This window comes from Panthera leo, chromosome A2 (genome assembly GCF_018350215.1).
Source record: "Panthera leo isolate Ple1 chromosome A2, P.leo_Ple1_pat1.1, whole genome shotgun sequence".
Classification (NCBI taxonomy): Eukaryota; Metazoa; Chordata; class Mammalia; order Carnivora; family Felidae; genus Panthera; species Panthera leo.
The window spans coordinates 167,528,352-167,543,111 of NC_056680.1; the positions used below are offsets into that span (position 1 = coordinate 167,528,352).

At 43.1% G+C, this 14,760-nt stretch overlaps 1 protein-coding gene across 13 annotated transcripts in view; it reads right to left on the reverse strand.

The window, feature by feature from the left end:
* Positions 1-14,760, reverse strand: part of ESYT2 (extended synaptotagmin 2) — an 81,219-nt gene that overhangs the window by 24,026 nt on the left and 42,433 nt on the right. For all 13 annotated transcript variants that reach the window (XM_042927264.1, XM_042927261.1, XM_042927262.1 and 10 more), the window contains 5 exons: positions 13,207-13,262; positions 7,443-7,563; positions 3,457-3,633; positions 2,348-2,430; positions 879-927 (listed from right to left, as the gene is read on the reverse strand). In XM_042927264.1, coding sequence (XP_042783198.1) covers positions 879-927; positions 2,348-2,430; positions 3,457-3,633; positions 7,443-7,563; positions 13,207-13,262 — 486 coding nt within the window. The remainder of the gene's footprint in view (positions 1-878; positions 928-2,347; positions 2,431-3,456; positions 3,634-7,442; positions 7,564-13,206; positions 13,263-14,760) is intronic.

The following is a 14,760-nucleotide window of genomic DNA, read 5'->3' on the forward strand; positions in this document are numbered from 1 at the left end:
AGGGAGGGTGCTGAAGGCTTCACTAACATTACCTCACTGAACCCTAACAAAACCATGGTGGAGTAAACACTGTTTTCATCCCTAATGGACACACAAGGATTCCGACGTGCTCCAGTCCTGTCCAGCACCATAGGGCTTCTATGTATGGACCTGAATAGAATTTATGGGCCAAGAGATAATACAACATGGATACCAAACACTGAATTTCAATATCAAATTCACGTTTGTTTTTATTCACCACTATATACTTCTCAATAAAAGAGTATCCAGCTGTTTCAGCTTAAAGATCACAAAGCAACTAATCAAAGCTAGTCCCCAAATACTCGGCGTTAAGGGGCTGCCACAAGTGCACAGGAAGGAGAATGTGTTACTTTGGAACAGTGGATCTCAACATTTATTTGCTTCCTTATGTCCTGCTTGTCCCAATCACACCCATCTTTCAGAAGCCATCTCAAAATTTTCCTCGCTTTTAACGCTTTTCATTCTGATGGCAATGTCCTGCTTGAAAGCAGTGTCTGCTTGTGAGTTCCCACTGCGTTTGTAGGCGGCGCTCATGTGACAATTTCTCCTCGACCGCACAGTCCTAGCTGTTATACCTCCAGCGCCTTGAAAGCCCACTTTTAGGAAGCTTCTCACAGGCCTCTGCCCTGACTCCCAGAGTGTCGTGCTTGTACTCGTGAATTTCTAACATATGCTGGGCTCTCAATACATACCATCTGACTGGGCTGTCAAACTTCTTTCTTTTCACTTTGCTAACACTGAAGGGCCTAAGTTCTCAGTGTTTGTGAAGTGACCGTTCGGTTCTCGGAACACAGTGGGGACGGGCAGCAGGTCTGTCACTGGCCGTGAAATGGAATAAGAACTCAGAGAAAACTTACTTCATCTAAAAGGCGCTCCTTTTCAACTTCAATAAGATCAATCATAAGACTATGGAAATAACAACACAACAACTTTAGAATATAGAAACATACTTCTTAACACTGAAATAACCTTAAACATTTGTCTACGAAAAAGTACACAGACATGCATCAAAATGCTAGAGTTTATCAACAGACAGACTTCGTTCGGAAGCTTCCTCAGGTTTATCTCAAAACTATGAAGGGAAGTAAGGGACAAGCGGGGGGTGAGTCTCTGGGAGGTCAGGACCCTCAGTCTGGCCAAGCCAGGATGACAGTTGTAAAAAATGTGGTCTTCCCTATAATGTAGCTATTTACAGAATATGAAAACGCCAAAAATGTGTGGAAATATTCAGCCTTCCTGTCCGACAAGCTCTCCTTTGGTGCTGCCGTCCGTCACTACAGCCTTCCCATCCTCACTCCTCAGCTCTGGACCATCAAGTATCTGGAGCCCCACAGAGGCCTCTGGCTCAGTCATCTCCCAGAGCCCCTTCTTCCCCTAAACACCCTGCTCTACGGCAAAGTGTGGCACTCCCCCCGGAAGCCAGAGATGACGAGGGTGGGAGAAGTCCGCTCCTATTTTCGCTCGTAAGCTACCCCTCCTCCTGCCCCTACCCCAGGTCAGACCCTCACAGCTCTTTCCTGGTCTATCACCATAGTCCCCAGTCTCAGTCCCCGCCACTCTAAGCCACACGGTGGCTCTACTAAAATGCAAAATTGATCTGTTTACTGCCCTGCTTACAATATTTCAGTCGCCCCTTGTTAAACCAGCTCAGGAATGAATTCTGAAGTCACAGAATACACAGGTCCTTCTTGATGAGGCCAAGCCTGTCCAATGTCATCTATACCCGTATCTTGTTGGCCACAAGAAATTCAGCTAAATAATAAAGACTAGGTTTAGATGTATTTTTCTAAAAGCTCATTTCTTCAGCTGTACCGGTTTTCAATTTAAGCAGACAAATCAGTATTTATTTTTCCAATGTGTAGGCACAATGTAAATTACTATCCCCCCTGCTCCCTAAAAAACTCGACAAACTGAAAACGTTTAAAACCTCATTTCTACACCCTAGAGGGGAGCTGCCTGTGCGGCGTGAAAGCCGGAGAGCTGCACTGGCCTTTGGGGCCACGCTCTGATGTGGCTTATGAGCACTTAAATGGGGCCGAGTACAACCACTGAAGCGAATTTCAAATTTTGTTTAGTTCTAATCAATTAATTTAAATAGCTACACACGGCTAGTTGTTGCTGTGATGGTCATAGATCTAGAATTTTCCTTCTTATACTTAAATGCGAGAGAAATAAAACATACCTCAAGAAGTCTAAAGTGAAACAAATGTTGTATCTAAGAGCCACTTAACAATACACGTTATATACACATACACCTATTTTTCAAAGCTGCGGTAGTTTTAAGTGTGACTACTGGGAAGAGTGTTCTCCTCGCCTCAGGGTTTACCTTCCTAAGAAGTCATCCTTGTCCGGGTCTTCGTCAAAGAGCTCAATCTCTAATTCCTGTCCGGGATGTTCATAGACTAAAGCCTGAAAAAATAACGAGTGGTAGTTATCTTACATTTTTACTAACGTCGGCACCTGCTGAATATGAGGATTATGGTAAAGAGCACCGTACTAGTTTTCTCTTATTAAGTGGTTAAGCACTTACATTTTCTCATTGTCAAACCACATACGCTTCTCCGTGGGAGATCATTTTGAAACATCTGCCCACATAGTCTACTGTGTTTCCAGTTACCTGGGATTAGTCTCACCGAGTCAAGTTCCACCGCTCAGGAAGGAGGTCACAAGACAGCACCCACAAACAGAACAGGTTAGCACACCTTACTAGCCCTGAAGTGGCTGTGTTCAAGTCCTGTTCTTGGGGTAACTACTAGTGACCCAAGTACCACCACTCAGAGATTAAGCCATCCGGCAACAGCCCGGACCGGAAGGATGGGAAGCTGGTGACGTATAAGCCACACAACTGTTCCGAAGAACAATTCTGCAAAAATGTATCACTCCTTTACTCAAATTGTACTTCATGACGCAGCAATGACACCTTGACGAGCTTCTTTGGAGAAAACTTGGTCAAGTGAAGAAAAATATATTCCTATGACATTGTTACAACAGCGGTTCTAATGCTGGAATGAATAGTCAAGATCTCTTTTGGGTGAAGAAGTGAATGGCAATCACAAATCGGGTCCATCTGTATTTACTAACATGTAGAGATGTCCAGATGTATTAAATGAGAATTTACAAAATGATACATAATTAATCTCGTATTTGTATGTTTACATATGTTAACCACATAAAACATTTTTCACATGAAAAATATTCTGCCAATTACGTATTGCGATGGTTTCACGTCATCAAGGTTTAAAATTTATGTGTCGTTTATGTGTTGGCATGACAACAATATTGTGAGGAAGGGACGGAAAGGGGCAATTCTTTTTAAAGATGGGAAATTAAAGCAAAAAGGATTTAAATTACCCTCTACACCAACCACACGCCTGTGTTAACAGGAGCGGACTCAGAATTTGGAGAAGCCAGGCGACACCACTGGGCACATCTTACCTCGTATACCTCATTCCACTTCGGACTGAGGTTCTCTTTGATGACTTTGCTTTGGAAGATCTGGTTGCCGACTCGAATGATCCCATAGGGGTCCGACTTTCCCTTGACGAGTCCCTTAAGGTAAGTATCTTTCCCCTGAAGGTCCTGAGCTTCGATAAAATGTATCCTTAGGACACCCTGAGAGAAAAGGAGAACCCGTGGACTGTTCACTGGTTCACGTGACAGGGAACAACGCTGTGTACACTCACCGTCCTAAAAACAGGACGGAAGGGAACAAAACAAAGACCCTCTTGTCGTGCGGCAAAGCAGAAAGTAAACCTGGAGCACGCAGGTGGCAGCGCTGAGGAGAAACTAAAGCAGCACCAGATGACGGCACTGGAGTGGTACTATTTTCAGTCAGGAGACCAGACCAGGGAGAACGAGGTGGGAGTCGGTGGCCCCACGGTGACACTGTGCTCCAGGAGCCTGAGGAGCCCGAGTTACAGAGCCTTACGGGTCACCAACACAGCCCTATGGCTCGGTGCTACAGTAACTGGTAACTAACATAGGATGTCTCAGACATGGTACTAAGCCCTTCGTATGCAATGATTACTTCCAGTTTTAGAACAATCCTATGAAATACAGTCGGCCTTGGAACCACATAGGTTTGAACTGTGTAGATCCACTCAAACGTGCGTTTTTTTTTTTTTTTTTTTTTGAGAGAGAAAGAGGGTGCAAGTGACCAAAGGGCAGAGAGAAAGGGAGAGAGAGAGGGAGGGAGGGAGGGGAAGAGGGAGACAGAGAGAGAAAAGAGGGGCTCGAGCTCACCCAAAGCGGGACTGGAACTCACAGACTGTGAGATCATGACCTCAGCCAAAATCAGATGCTTAACCAACTGAGCCACGAGGCACCCAGGATTTTTTTCACTAAATACAGTAAAATGCTATGAATGTATTTTCTTTTCCTTATAGTTTTCTTAGTAACACTTTCTTTTCTCTAGCTTACTTCATTATAAGAAAACAGAGTAAAATACATAGAACATATAAAATACGTGTTAAATGCTCATGTTATCAGTACGGTATCTGGTCAACAGCAGGCTGTTGGTGCAGTTCTGGGGGAGTCAGAAATCATGCCGACTTTCTGCACAGGGGTCGGGGCCCACACCCATGCTGTTCAAGGGTCAGCTGTATGTCATTAAATGTAGTTTATAGAGAAGAAACTGAAAGTTTGAAACACACACTTACTCACAGACTTTAAACACAGTTTTCTTTTCCTAAAATGTTGTTTAATAGGTAAAATAAAAAATATCCATTCACACTTCTTTTTTTTTTTTTTTTTTATTTTTTTTTTTTTTTATTTTTTAATATATGAAATTTACTGTCAAATTGGTTTCCATTCCATTCACACTTCTTTCAAGGCAAACAATGGTGGTAAAGATAACAAGGAGCAGCATTCTCCTCTCTTTAAACAACCCTTTTTTTTTTAATAGAATTTTTTGAATGTTTATTTATTTTTGAGAGAGAGACAGAGAGAACGAGCAGGGGAGGGGCAGAGAGAGAGGGAGACGCAGAATCCGAAGCAGGCTCCAGGCTCCGAGCTGTCAGCACAGAGCTCAACATGGGGTTTGAACCCATGAACCATGAGATCATGACCTGAGCCAAAGTCGGACGCTTAACTGACTGAGCCACCCAGGCGCCCCTTAAACAAACGCTTTTAAAATCACTGGGCAATATTCCTGACCCCATCAGCTAGGAAGATATGCATTTTTACAGATAAATACACTTTTAAAACTTAGAGAATTTTCTGTTTACATTTTCCTGTGTGTAAAGTTTAGAAACTCTGGCAACATGTTTAAGCAGTGCTGGCTCTTAAGCCCAAGGTTAAGGAAGGCTGGCTTTGGGTGCGGCTTCAGTACTCACCGTGCTCAGAGAATAAAAAGTATAAGACGCAAAGGAGCATGAGGATTTCTACATGGAAAAGAATTCTTGCATTTTCAGAGATGAAAACCGTAAATTAAAGAAAAATGACACTTCTCATATGTAGTGTTCCATTAAACCTGAATGCCCATGTTAGAACTAGTTTGGGCACCAATTAGCTGGGGTGTTGGTACTTTTAAAAAATATAAGAAAGCTGGGGCGCCTGGGTGGCGCAGTCGGTTAAGCGTCCGACTTCAGCCAGGTCACGATCTCGCGGTCCGTGAGTTTGAGCCCCGCGTCAGGCTCTGGGCTGATGGCTCGGAGCCTGGAGCCTGTTTCTGATTCTGTGTCTCCCTCTCTCTCTGCCCCTCCCCCGTTCATGCTCTGTCTCTCTCTGTCCCAAAAAATAAATAAAAAACGTTGAAAAAATATTTTTAAAATATAAGAAAGCTTATAGGTGTTTGAGGATTTGTGCACTGTTACAGAGATCCAGCTTAACTACAAAAATGTAACAAACATCAGGGAAAGGCTGTCTCCTTCCACTTCAGGAAGAACACTGAACACAACACCTCCACTGAAAGAGGACCAATTCCACACCTTCTGTTGAGTAAAATCAACTTGGGGCGCCTGGGCGGCTCAGTCAAGTGTCTGACTTTGGTTCAGGTCACGATCTCACAGTTCTGGGTTCGAGCCCTGCATCGGGCTCTGTGCTGACAGCTCGGAGCCTGGAGCCTGCTTCAGATTGTGTCTCCCTCTCTCTCTGCCCCTCCCCTGCTCATGTTCTGGGTCTCTCTCTCTCTCAAAAATAAGTAAACATTAAAAAAAAAAAAATCAGCTGTCCTGTGTGCATCAGTATCACACTCATTACAGACAGGAGTGCAGACAGACTACATGGGTGGGGGTAAGGACCAAGCAGGAAAAGCTCTGTGAAAATTAATTAAAGGAAACCTTTAGAATGGGGTCGGGAGGCCAGCACTGGGGGGGCTCAGGCACCACCACTCCACTGTCCACTGCAGACCCGACGGGAAGAGATGCGCCTTGCACGTGATACTATTTTGCCAGCCCGGCAGGAGGAAGGGAGGTCTTCTCCTGCCCTGGCAACAGCTCAGCTCATGAGCCGCCACCACACTTCGGGCTCCCAGTTGACCCCAATGGGCTTTTAGTTTATAGCGGCCCCTCCCGGATCCCCCTTTCCTCTGTGAAAGAGCCTCCTCTCCCTGTTCTGCAGAATCACCTGTGGTTTTGCCACAGCTTAATTGTCCCAGGCTGCAATTCTCTGCCGTTCCTGAAGAAACCCATTTTTGCTGGGAAAATAACTGGGGGTTTTACCTTTAAGATTAACAGTTCTCACTAACCTGTGAGGGCCTATCCACTCCAAGCACGTGTCTGACCATTAGAGGGAATTCTAGGTCCTTGACCGGCAAGTTCTCAGTTGTGGGATGAGGCTGCTTAGTCTACTCAAATGAAGGTGACTCCAATATCTGTGACCTAACTCTGTGCTAGGCACCATCCCCAATTTATAGTTGAAGAAACGAGGTCCACACATGCCAAGTAATATACCCCAAGACCAAAGCTGCTATTAAGCCCGAGGGCTGTGCTCTGAGACCCAGGCCTGCCTTCCCATTTCATCCAGGGCAGTTGGTAACAGCAGCACTGCTTCTGCCACGTTAACTTATTCAAGGATTCGAGATGACCATATTCTCATCTCTGAGAGAAAACGTGTACCAGTCATTACACAAAGTTCCCATCGCGTACTAAGCTCTTAGATTCTGTTATTACAAATAGTATATGCTTTCTGACATGACAACTAAGTTGTCACAGCTGTCCTTTAGGACTTGCAGAATAGCATTTGCAGGATTAAATCCCTATAAGCACCTTGGATGTTCACGGCTGAGGATTAAGAATTGCCCTGAAGTTTCTGTGATGTACCTTAGCCAATCCCTCAAGAACTGTGACAGGCCAAACTATCACATCCAGATCCATGTGGCAAGGTCACTGCTAAGAGAACCACAGCAAGTTACAACACCCAAATATGCGATAGGCCGTCCCATATCTACACCTAAGTGCTAACAGGGGCGCAGGCATACTTACCTTTGGTATAGGAAACCGCAACTGTGCTATTTGAACTTCACTGACAAGAGGAACGGTGATCCGATTGGGAAGCACCAGATAGTTTGATATTATATCCAGAATGATGGTATCTGACAGACCACTATTAGGAGGGCAATAAAAAAGAACAACTATCAGGCACATCAATAGTAGGTCTTGCCTTTAATAGCAAAGTTAAGCACAAACATGATCTAATATCCCATTTACAGGGTTGGAGTTGTCGAATTTCTCCAAAACAGTATTTAAAACAAGCATTTTAAGGCAGTAGCTGTGATATGGCTATGGTGACCATTATGTGGGATGTATATGTGTATGTACACAAACACGCACACACACACACACGTGTGTGTGTGTGTGTGTGTGCATGTATAGTTGAGATATATAGTTGAGTAGAGCTGAAAACACAAGGTAATATATTCTGGCTACATTTCATAATATTCTAAATGTTTCATACATTCTATGTAACTTTATCATTGACCTAGTACTAAGATACATTAAATTTTTTTTTAGCATATTTCAAACATCCACAAAAGTGCAGAGAATACCATAACAAACATCCATCTACTCATTCCATGTTTCTAACATTAAATTTCTCTCTCATTATATGTCCATAGGTCCCAATAAAGTAGAAGAATTTACAGTTTATTCTCTTCACACTGTATTTGGGTACTCACCACTGTAATAATTTTGAATTAACTACTGCCCAGAGAACTCAGTAATATGTATAAAACTGTGGAGGATAAAGAAACAAATGTACTTTTGATATATTTTTGCCTACTCTTTGGGATAAATTTGAGAATTAAGCAGTATGTATGTGACAACATTTTTGAAAGCACATGTAAATGAAGTTTTATTGCTATGGAAGAACACCTTTAACCAGAACTGAAAAGTTTTTAAGAGAGTTTTACTTCTTGCGAGGATTTTTCAGATGTTACAATTATTAACATAAATGTGTAAAGTAACCGTACATATAAAAACAACCACTGGGACAGAGTGGAAGTCACTGTTGTTCAGTGAGTAATAAAAACTGAATGTTCACTGCAAGCTGGGCATCCAAATACAACGACGAGGCACAGGGCTTACCTTACTTAGAACGTTTCCATTCATGATGGAAAAAGGACTGAAAACCCACAACCCCACAGACAACATGGACAACAACTCTCTGAAAAGGTCGGCTAATCAGACGTTAACACGCCACAGAGACTCAGAGGGTTTCAGGCGGCAGACACCGGATACGTGTTTGCTACGCAGCGGTGTGAGGCGGTCCTCGGGGCTTGGATGCCGGAGCACTTCTTACTTCAGGCATCCCCCGCCCCCTCCAAAATACTGGTTTTGTTTCTACTGAGAAAAATCTGCTGAAGCAGAGAGCCCTTTGATGACGACTTGCTTTCAAGAATCCCCTAGCTGCTATGGTGGCAGGCCGACCGCTCACCAGCCGCCGAGCTGTGCAGACTCCGGCCCAGCACCCAGGAAAGCAGCAGAAGGCCCACCCTGGTGCCTCACCCCTGCTCTCCTTTCTATCCCCCAGTGCACATGTCCAGGCTCTTCCAGAATTTCCCGAGCTGCGGTGCTGCTCCCGGCTGCCCCTCTGCTTGTCCCGGCTGCTGTCACAATCTTGTCACACTGGAAGGGCTTCCTATTGTGTCCAGTCCTCTTTGTCCTTTGGAACTGCTGCCTCTTTACCTCACTTTTGTTTCTATCCTAATTCTCATTCCTTAGGATCCCTGTAGGGCTCTTCGTTGGAACATGTGGGGATAGTCAAAATATAAGCTAAAGCGCAGCAATTCAAGCATTATTATCTTATGATACCTTTTGTTTTCATAATCAATGAATACAGCATGTAGAGGTTCATTTTATAATGCTCAAGGCGAGATTTCATTATATTAGGTTCAAAGTTACTATTTACTTTTATAACATAAAATACAAAATATTATATAAATACAAAATACAAATACAGAATGTTGTATATTATATAAATTTTACAGAATTATGTATAAGTTATATATATTATATATGAATACACAATTTTACTTAAAAAGATGTTTTCATATATTCCTTTTATACCATAGCTTTTTTTTTTTTTTTTTTTTTTTGAGAGAGAGCATGTAAAAGGAAGAAAGGGGCAAAGGGAGGGAGAGAGAGAATCTTAAGTAGGCTCCATGCCCAGCACGGTGCCCGATGTGGGGCTCAATACCACAATTCTGGGATATGACCTGAGCCAAAATCAAGAGTTGGACGCTCAACTGACTGAACCACCCAGGTGTCCCATGGCTTTGTTTCTGAATGGTATTTCCCTCTATACTTCTAATATACATGAGTATATATTTTTAATGATAAATGTATTTCTCTAAATACTAAGTATAAGTATGTATTTTGTGTGTCTCGTGCATAAAATTCTATACATAAAATAGTTAAAGCTATTACTATATAAAGAGAACCTATCTACATATAAAGTCATTAATTAGGAGTGCCTGGGTGGTTCAATCATTTTGAGTGTCCAACTCTTGATTTTGGCTCTGGTCATGATCCCAGGGTTGTGGGATCGGGACCCACGTCAGGCTCTACGCTGAGCGTGCAGCCTACGCAGGATTCACTCTCCCTCTGCCCCTCTCCCCCACTCATGCTCTCTGACAAAAAAAAAAAAAAATCATTAAATAAAATGGAGTATATGTATATATGTATCTCAATGTGTACAGACATGTGTGTGATACACATCTCCCTTTTTATTTTTTATTAAGTATTTTTTTAATGTTTATTTTTGAGAGAGAGAGAGAGAGAGAGAGAGAGAGAGAGAGAGAGAGACACCATGCACCAGCAGGGGAGGGGCAGAGAGAGAGGAAGACACAGAACCCTAAGCAGGCTCCAGGCTCTGAGCTGTTAGCACAGAGCGTGATACGGGGCTTGAACTCACGAACCATGAGACCATGGCCTGAGCTGAAGTCAGATGCTCAACCAACTGAGCCATCCAGGCACCTCTTATTTTTTAGTAGGCTCTACACCCAACATGGGGCTTGAACTCACAACCCCAAGACCAAGAATCATGCTCTACTGACTGGGCCAGCCAGGTGCGCCTGTATCTCTCTTTTAAATAAATGATTTGGGACTGACTTGCCCCAGCTGCAGGCTTGCCAAGGCAAAACACGCCCTCTGGCTCACCCTGTAAGGCAACTAATATGATGCTATTTACAGGGTAGCTGCTTTGGACAAGGCTGTGTTTATTTCAGCCCTCCCATGATATACAAAGGAGAACACATTTTCCACACTAAATGGCAACAGCGATCTGTTGTTTTGCTGGCTGCCTAGCATCTGTCTGCCCGGATGAGAGGTCTGGGGCAGGTTCTTCCATTGCTTGCCCCCAGCCCCTCACCCTGGTCCTCTCTTCCTCCTTTGGGAGCAGGCAGAAGACCTGGTCATCAGAATCACAGGATCTGTCCAAGGATGGGTGGACAAACAGAAATCAGCCCTGGAACTCGTGCTGGAACCAGCGGAAGGTTCTTTTTAGACTGAAGTTGCTAAGCATGAAGAACAGAGGAGCTGCGACTTCATAGCAAGAGCCTGCCTGATAACAAACCCATGCAGAGAACAGCAGAGTCAAGATTGGGACAGAGAGCGCTTAGGGCATCATTTGGACACCAACACCTGCCTGACTTCATCCACACAATGCTCCAGCCTGCCCAGCGACAGGGGCTGGGAATGAGCCACTGGAAGTGGAGCTCCACGACAGGAGTGTGGCTGTTCTGTTCATAGCTACACTCCAGCACTAACAACAGTGGCTGGCTCATGGCAGGCACTCAATACTTACTGGTTGGATACATGAACAAGTTGTCTTAAAAAACAGTATTTATTTACTCATTTGCTTTATTTTTTAAGCTTTATTTATTTAAGCAATCTCTACACCCAATGTGGGGCTCGAACTCACAACCCCGAGATCCACAGTCACATGTTTCTCTGACAGCCAGCCAGGTGCCCCCTACTCATTTATTTACTTTTTTATTTAAGACCACTTGAGTTGGCTTTGCTGCTTGCAAACAAGAATCCTAATGAATACTTCAAGAACTCTTAAAGTTGTCTGTTCTTTGCAAAGATCTTTTAAAGTAACAGTATTTTCTAGATCCATAAAACCACAGTACCTAAAAAAAGATTTTTATTATTAGGACTCACTTTATTATTATTTTTTTTAAATGTTTACTTATTTTTGAGAGAGAGCAGAGAGACAGAGACAGAGCACAAGCAAGGGAGGGGCAGAGAGAGAGGGAGACACAGAATCCAAAGCAGCTCCAGGTTCCGAGCTGTCAGGACAGAGCCCGACGCAGGGCTCGAACTCACAAGCCGTGAGATCATGACCTAAGCCGATGTCAGACTCAACCGACTGAGCCACCCAGGTGCCCCACTATGCCTCACTTTATTAAAGTCCTAACTTTTCCCTGATAATGAAACAAAATAAAGTTCTTTCCAATTACCATTTTAGGGGCATAAACAAACACACAGGAATAGAAAAAAAATTTTAATTTCTGAGTTATTTTAGAAAAAAAAACACATTAAAACGTTATCTACCAGGAACATATGTAACTGTAACCAATCAGTGATATAGTGCAACCCTAAAATACAAAAGTAAATAGCAAAGGCAGGATTCTAGAACCTTCTGCTTGGCAACAACAGGTTTGCCACAAACAGTTGCCTTCCATTAGATAAGACAGATGGCTGTGACCCAATGAGGAAGTCTTCATTTCCCTCACAGCAGGAATGTGCCCTTCACAGTTTCATAAGCTTGTTTTAGGCAAATTCCCTCATGTTTATAAAAAAATTTTCTTAATGTTTATTTCTGAGACAGAGAGAGACAGAGCATGAGTGGGGGAGGGGCAGAGAGAGAGGGAGACACAGAATCTGAAGTGGGTTCCAGGCTCTGAGCTGTCAGCGCAGAGCCAGATGTGGGGCTCGAACCCATGAACTGTGAGATCATGACCTGAGCTAAAGTTGGATGCTTAACCGACTGAGCCACCCAGGTGCCCCAAATTCCCTCATGTTTTAAATATGAGACTGCTACAGAATAACGAAGGACTCCCAGGGACACAAGGCAGAAACTCCAGGTTTCTCAGCTCTCACACCCAGGCCAGTGCCTACACCTGCCTTCCGGGAGGGGATGCTGGAGGAACGGAAGGCAGCAGCACAGCCTGAAAACAACCCAGAAGGCTAGTTTTATAATATATACTCATTTTTGAAGTTTCCTTTATTTTTCTGGGAAAATAATAAAAACCAAATTTAAAAATTAACTTACAAGTTATTAAAAGGCTGCTACTTTTCTAAAACACCAACACTTGGGGACTTGGGGCACCTGGCTGGCTCAGTTGGTAGAGCATGTGACTCTTAATCTCAGGGTCATGAGTTCAAGCTCCACTTTGGACATGGAGCCTACTTAAAAAAAAAAAAAAAAAAAAGTAAAAAAATAAAAAAAAACAAACCTACCAAAGCTGGAAAGATGCCTCATGATGAGTAAAAAGTAAAATGAAGGGTGAAGGACCCAGTCTAACACTCTCACCCACTCCCCTTTCACTCACTTGGTCCCCATGCCTCAGACGCAGGTCTCAGGAATCTGAGTCTCTTCACCTGAGTCACATGTGAGAGCCTATGAAAAGGCTCAGAGTCTGCCTTGGACACAGGCCTTACCCGTTCTGTGTTATTCCCATGACACTAGAACTGCACATTATATCATAAACAAGCTAACCATAGGCCATGACATCATACTTACTTTAATCCAGGGATATCGAGAAGATTAGTCAGTCCTGTCCAATTAATTTCTATCAGCTGTTTTAAAAAAGAAAGGGCAAAAATATTAAGTATCCAGATTATTTCCAATTATCAAATCATACAGGTGTCTTTATAAACAAAATGAGGTAGTACGTAATACTGTCCTACACCTTACCTTGCTTTTTGCTTGGGAAAAATCAAAGCCACTGTCCTTTATTGGTACCTGGAGAACCATCTCTTTTTTTGTTTTGCTTTTAGATAATATCAGTTTCCTCCAGTAAAATCGAATAATAATTTATATAACTTTCCTATTGATGAGCACTTAGAGTATTTATAATTTCTCTTTTATTATAAGTTATGATTCACTGAAAATCTTACATACGTGTTCTTATAGCATATGTAGACTAGCATGTAAAACGTGAAAGTTTTGGTCAAAGATATACACTCATTTTTTAAAAAATTTTGATTTTATTTTACTTTAAATTCCTTTATTTAAAAAAATTTTTAAGTTTATTTTGAGAAAGAGAGGGAGCACGAGCAGGGGAAGGGCAGAGAGAGAGAGAGAGAGAGAGAGAGAGAGAAAATCCCAAGCAGGATCTGTGTTGTCAGCGCAGAGCCCGATGTGGGGCTCAATCCCATGAGTCGTGAGATCATGACCTAAACTGAAATTAAGAATCAGATGCTTAACTGAGCCACCCAGGTGCCCCAAAGATTTTTATTTTTTAAAAATAACCTCCATAGCCAATGTGGGGCTTGAACTCACATCCCGCAAATCAAGAGTCGCACACCCCACTGACTGAGCCAGCCAGGTGCCCCCATATGTTCATTTTTTGTTGATAGATGCTACCCAGTTGCCCTAAAGAAAAAAATGCTGTACTGATTTAAATTCCCGCCCAAAATGTATAAAATGTTCTTTCTTTTTACCCTCATCAAAAACCGACAGTAAAAGTCAGTCCACCTGGTAGTTAAAAAAATGGTACTTTATCACTGTTTCAATTTGCATTTTCCTGATATTAGCGGAACACGTTCTATCCATTCATTACTTGTATCTTATTTTGCTCATTTCTCTAGTGGGTATTTGGGTATTTAGTTAGAATAATTCTTACATAGTTGGCTAAGATAAGATCCCATTCAGGGGCGCCTGGTAGTTCAGTTAAGCTTCTGACTTCAGCTCAGGTCATGATCTCACAGTTTGTGGGTTCGAGCCCCACGTCGGGCTCTGTGCTGACAGCTCAGAGCCTGGAGCCTGCTTTGGATTCTGTGTCGCCCCCTCTCTCTCTCTGCCCCTCTCCCTCTCATGCTTTCTCTCTCTCAAAAGTAAAATAAAAACATTAAAAAAAAAAAAAAAGATTCCGGGGGCGTCTGGGTGGCTCAGTCGGTTAAGCGTCTGACTTTGGCTCAGGTCATGATCTCATGGTCCGTGAGTTCGAGCCCCGCGTCAGGCTCTGTGCTGACCGCTCGGAGCCTGGAGCCTGTTTTGGATTCTGTGTCTCCCTCTCTTTCTGACCCTCCTCCATTCATGCTCTGTCTCTGTCTGAAAAATAAATAAACGTTA